Genomic DNA, 6,000 nt, shown 5'->3' on the forward strand with positions numbered 1-6,000 from the left:
AAACATTTATTACAAATGATCTTGGTAATCATATTCATATGGGTATAAGAATGATATGATGTTAATAAATTGATAATTATAGTGAATGATAATAGCAATATTTATAACGCTGATAATGATAAAGATGACAATTCTTGATGATGATGATGACCATGATAATGCAAGTAAAAGTAATAATAAAGGGAAAAAAAATTATATACTGCTATTATATACCATAATTCTGATTATCATTATTAACAGTATCGATAATGATTGATAATTACAATAACTGTGCAGCTAATGATAGTGAGAATAATAAATAACTTTACGTATTAATTTCATAAGATCGTTGGTTACAAAATGAAAACCTCGAATGTTAGCATCTACTAATGTTAACTAAGATAAATTTTATCCCTTCAAAGTACACCCCAATATTTTCTACACACAACACTTAACGGTTTTCCCAATGTTAGAAGCATTTCTGACTGTTTCTTTCATCCTTTCCTCTTCTTTTATGTGTTTAGTTTCGCTGAATGTTCCGAGATCGCTGAGACGTGCCTCGTCGCGTTCGTATTAATGTATGAGGGCGTGGCGGGCCGTCGTCATGAGGGCGAAAAGGCAGTTCGGCGACGCCCTCAACTGCATCCCGAAATTGACGAGGAACTCTTGATATTCCTGTAGTTTCACTCCTGGCGCTTGTTGAGAATACCTTCGATTGACCCATCATTACGATAGTGATATCAGTGGATTCTTCTCACCCTCCATTACCCCTATATGTAGGAAATTTGCTGCGATAATACAGAGACTTGTAGTAACAATGCATTCTATATACAGAGAATTGTTCTAGATATAGGTAAATGCAAGGGGTTACTGCCCTCCAACATATGCAAACCCCGCCTCATGGGCGCATCTGCCCCCCAACCCCGCTCCGCATTTAAATGGCATGGTAGGTAGACATACGGGAACGCCCTATGTCTGTCCTACACTATCCTTCCGTATATACATGATGGATTCTTTGTCGTTCATGACGGGGGTTGGGGGGCAGCTGTCCCATGAGGTGGTTGCCGGGAGCACAGCCCCCTGCATTTGACCATATATTTACCAATCTTCTGTATATTCATATTTTACTCTGCAATTTCCCTAGAAGCTTTCATGTCCTCCGCTGCTATCGGAGCCAAGACTGCGGATAATGGGGGAAAAGCTTTCGGAAAAAGGTTTTCAGCAGTGGGAAGACTTCTTGGCTGAGTGTGTAGAGAGCCAGTGTTACTTTCCTTTATTGGTACGAGTAAGATCATTTTATAGCATTTTTTTTTTCATAGGTTGGACAAATTTCGATCAGACCGTTGGTTATTATCATTTTCACCGCCATCATGATCACTAACAATGTCGTTATTATCCCTGTAGTGACCTTGTCATTGCAATCAGTATCGGTGCATTCACCATTACTATCATCAAAATTATTAAGTGTTTTAGTATCACTTTCATAATTCTAATCAATGTTGTTTATGACGAGTTATCTTTGAAATATTGTAACTAGAAAATCTCGTGCAATAAGGTAAGTTATTACATACAGTCTTGTCGAAAAAGTACTTTAGAATAATTGGTGCATAAATAAACACCGAAATGGAGTATTCAGTTATTAGTTATTACATAAAGTTTCGCTAAAAAAAGTGTTTTAGAATAATTGGTTCACATATAAACACCAAAATGGAGTGATCAGGGTTGCCAAATAGTCTTTTACACTATTATAAAATATTTCGTTGTGTTATTTGGACCGTACAGTATGCAATCATTGTATACATGACCTGTTGGGGCACGTAAGTTTGACACCCCTGGCTTCTGTCATTCTAACGGTTATTTTTGGTAACCATTCTATACAGTCAACTTTAGACGTGATATTCTGAATATGTATTATGAAGACAGGATACGATATCAAGTGAGAAATTTGTATATGTCTATCTTTAGAAGGATCAAAATTGACCAAATCATTAAAACGGATCAAAAAGTATATCACACACACACACACACACACACACACACACACACACACACACACACACACACACACACACACACACACACACACACACACACTGTTAGTATACACTCGAGAACACACACTCAATTAAGTGTAAATGTGTGAATGTTTTCTAAATCAAATGGATATCTTAAGAATTATATGCAAACTCGTTTAAAGCCACATAAATATTTTTCTTCATTTCAGGGCTCAGAACTGGAGAGTAACGGGGATGTGGTCACCTCTTTGGCTAGAATGGAAAGCAAACACAAGAAAAAGGGTGATGCCGCAGTGGGCGCTGGCAGTAGCAATAGTTCTGTTTCTGTCACCAGTACACACACTTCTGTTGACTCACGTACTTCAACAGTCTGTTCTTCATCTCTCACCTGCTCAACAGTCACAAGTAAGAAGGAATTTCTGGATGGGAGACTTACACAAACCGGGGCTCAGGACACCTCTCGAAATAATATTGACCAAGAGGGAAACAGAGGTAATGTCAGGTTAGAACGAACGGCAGGCGATGGGACGCAAGTAGGAATCAGTGACTCAGGACGAGCGAAAAGCGAAGTTAAAGATGTCAGTAATCGAGGTACACCCGCTTACCCTGGCGAATCACCACTTAGGAAATCCACTTCCCCCTCAGGGATGCCTTCGCCTGAGAGCATATTACGGAGGGGCCAGCATGGAGAACCTGGTATCCAGACTCCCTTTTCCCCGCTCCGGTGTGAAGGACAGACGAACTCTGGTGAAAGGATTGGTGCAATTAAGACAAGTACTGCTCCCGGTGATATGGGCAAATTATCTAGTCAATATGCAGCACGACAGAAACAAAAATCCAATGGCTTTCTAAATATATTCAAATGGTTTAGAAATCGAGACAAGAGAAAGTTTGGTTCTGTTGACAAGATTAGCATTAACAGCAGTGAAAGTCTCAGTAGCTTAACCAGTGCGACAAGTAGTTTTGCTTACATACCAATAATGAGAAGCAAAAGTGCTGGTAACCAGAAGGATATTTTAACCCCTTGCAGTATCCAATCTCAGGCTGTTACTTCACGCAAATATAGACTTTTTTCCAAAGAATCTTCTCTGAGCAGATTAAAATCAGACTCCAAAAGAAACAGTGGAGTCTCTGCCATAAGTGGTTCGTCAGTCGATTCATCCGTGAGAGAAGGCTTGTCAAGACCATCATCTATGCGAAAAAAGAGGCCTGCCCCCCAACCTCCTGGATCTCCCAAGTCAAGTGAATCTGGATCACTTAAAAGCTACACCAGTTTACCTTCCAGGGACCTTATACCGGTTACTGGTTCTACGACAGAGGTTCCGGAAGGGAGAAGGCTACAAAAATCAAAAAGTGAAGGGCTAATTTGCAGAAAAACCAAAAGAAGAGCTCCACCTCCACCAGTGCAAGCAGTCGCTCAGAGATTTCATGAAGAGAATCAAAATAAAAGAGCAGAATCTGAGAAAGGGGCGAAACTCCACTCTGCTGACGGGTCTAGCTCAGGTGGTCGACCAACAGATAGTGTTTCTAGTACCAGTTCATTGTCTCAGTCCTTATCATCCATTTCCACACTTCAGTCCCACAGCAGCAGTGCGAATTCTGCTCTCCACAGTACTGTAAGATCTACATCAAGCTCGTGTGTCTCTGATGACAGTAAATCCACTCTCACACCTCGTCCTTGGTATAAAAGGAAAAAGAAGGAAAATGACAGTAAAGATCCCAAGACCTCGATGAAAAAGGAAAAAGTCTATGATACCTGGATGCCTGAAATTCAGTTTTCACGGAAACTAAACCTTACTGGAACTTTTCAGAAAAACAAAAATAAAAATGATGCCAAAGAATCTCCCACAAAAACAAAAGAAGATGAAAAGAAAGAAAAGAGGCAGTCACAAGTCTCTCTGTTAGCAAGCATAAGTGAGCTGGACAGAGCTGCTTCAGAACAAATGCAACGAGAATTAGAGGAAAAGAGGGCACAGAAAGCTGATTACGATAGTAAGTTTTATAAGTCAAGTGAACCACGTATTCTCACACAAAGGGATTTCTTGCCCAGACAACAAGAACATTCTGGTTCAACTGGGCAAGAAGAATCTGGACATCCAAGGTTATGGTATTTGGGAAGAAATGAAAACCAAGACAACTACCATAAAAATGAACAAGTTGGTACTCTACCTGAGAGCTACTCCAAGCAGTCTACGCTCAGATTGGAGAAAATTAATGGTAATCATTCCTTAGACGACAACTGCAGTGGAAATGATTTATTCCCTCTTGATTTAGAAAGTCTACGAAACTCTCTGGAATGTGATAACTTACCCGATTTATTTACGGGCAGTCCAGAGCCACCTAGTTCACCTGGTCGAGCGCGGGAATCACCCTTGCAGAGAGCTGTCATTGATGCTGAGTTATTCTATCAGCTTGCCAAAGACTCAAGAACCTCTGTTGATGTTAAGCCTAAAAACTCGCCAAATGCTTTACGTCGAGTGGAAAACAGGAAGCAGACAAGGACCGAAGAGAGTGAAGAAGAAAACACTGGGCTAGACTTGTCCGATGTGTTTGGTCCTTTTCGCAGACAGAGTAAGAATTTTGGACTCAGAATGAATAATTTCTTTTCCCCTGATGTCTCTACTATTCTGGAAACATCTGAATCTATGACATCGACTGCAACAACACCAGGGGATGAAATATATGAGGATGTGTCCATGCCAATGTCAGTTATTGGGAGAAGAAAAGCTGACTCAATACATGAAGAGGCAATCAGTGAAGCAAATTATGAATTCCGGCTCAATTCCTCTGATGCCAGAGAGATCATACAGGAGATAGCAGAAGTGCGAGAAGAAATTGAAAACATCAGGAAACAGGAAGAAGAAGAAGCTATAAGATATTCAGATAAGAGGAAAGCAAACAAGATAAAAGCTGAATTATCATTTTTCAGAGACAGAGAGTGTTTCGATTTCTGGCAGGGTAAAGCAACCTCCAGTAACGTTCCGCCAATGCCCATTGAAATTAATGAAAACAATGAACGCAAGTTAAAGTGGGTCTGCGAAACCTGCACATTAATAAATCTTCCATGGAGACTGCAGTGTGAGGCATGCATGAAGAGAAGACCATCAAATCCAAAACGAGTCGATGAAGATGGAAACTCCGTGTCATCGGAGCATCCGAGTTCCCCCCACACAGGCTCAAGTGAGAGTCCAGTAACAGTGATTCACGATGATGGTGTGACCACAAGGACAGCAAATATCACTGGAGAAGAAGCTGGGTGCAGTGAGGGAATATCACCCACTAGAGACCAGGATCCTACAGGGAAAAACAGAAGGGACATCAATTGGGAAGTAGAGCTACAGAAATATTTCAGAACTTTTGATGAACATGTAAGGAACCAGAATGACACAACAGATGAAGGTGAATATCGTCCAGTTTCAGATGTAAATCTACCACAAGCAGAGGCATCATATGGTAAAATTTCAAAAAATGGTAAAAGCACCCAGGATGCTTTTTCTGCCTCAGGCTCAGCAGAAAAGCACCAGGGTGCAAAACCAAAGACAAAGAAATTTGGAAGTGCTTTCACCGAAGAGGAGATAAGGGCGTCTTATGAATTATTTAGCATGAAAGTAAATGCTAGTGGAAATGCTTTAAATGATATAGATATAGATGAAGTTAGAAAATTAAGACTCGCTAAATTTCAAGAAGGGAGCGCGTCTGTACCAGTGAACAACGAGACAAATATCACTGATCAGGAAGTTAAAAAAAACACCAAAGAAAAAAAGACGACCAAGAATAAAAATAAGAACAAAAATACTGAGGAAGAAGGGTGTAGCTCAAAGAACAATGATCAGAAAGTTGCCCAAAATTCCCAAGAAAGTCAAAAAAACGAGGAGAAAAGCAAGACACCGGAGGAAGCAGACAAATCCTACTATGCCAAAAGCTACACCAAACCTCAGGTACTGAAACCTAGCGGTGCCGTTAGGAGTGTGATCAGTGTTTTTAATCAGATGGACCAGATACACCA

At 40.5% G+C, this 6,000-nt stretch overlaps 1 protein-coding gene across 1 annotated transcript in view; it reads left to right on the top strand.

Moving 5' to 3' along the window:
* LOC125028998 overlaps positions 1-6,000 on the top strand; it is a 42,168-nt gene that overhangs the window by 15,487 nt on the left and 20,681 nt on the right. The window contains exon 4 of the mRNA XM_047618694.1: positions 2,204-6,000. This exon is cut by the window's right edge and continues 812 nt beyond it. Within this exon, the coding sequence (XP_047474650.1) occupies positions 2,252-6,000 (3,749 nt within the window). The 5' untranslated portion in view covers positions 2,204-2,251. The remainder of the gene's footprint in view (positions 1-2,203) is intronic.

The sequence above is a fragment of the Penaeus chinensis genome, chromosome 9, assembly GCF_019202785.1.
Source record: "Penaeus chinensis breed Huanghai No. 1 chromosome 9, ASM1920278v2, whole genome shotgun sequence".
Classification (NCBI taxonomy): Eukaryota; Metazoa; Arthropoda; class Malacostraca; order Decapoda; family Penaeidae; genus Penaeus; species Penaeus chinensis.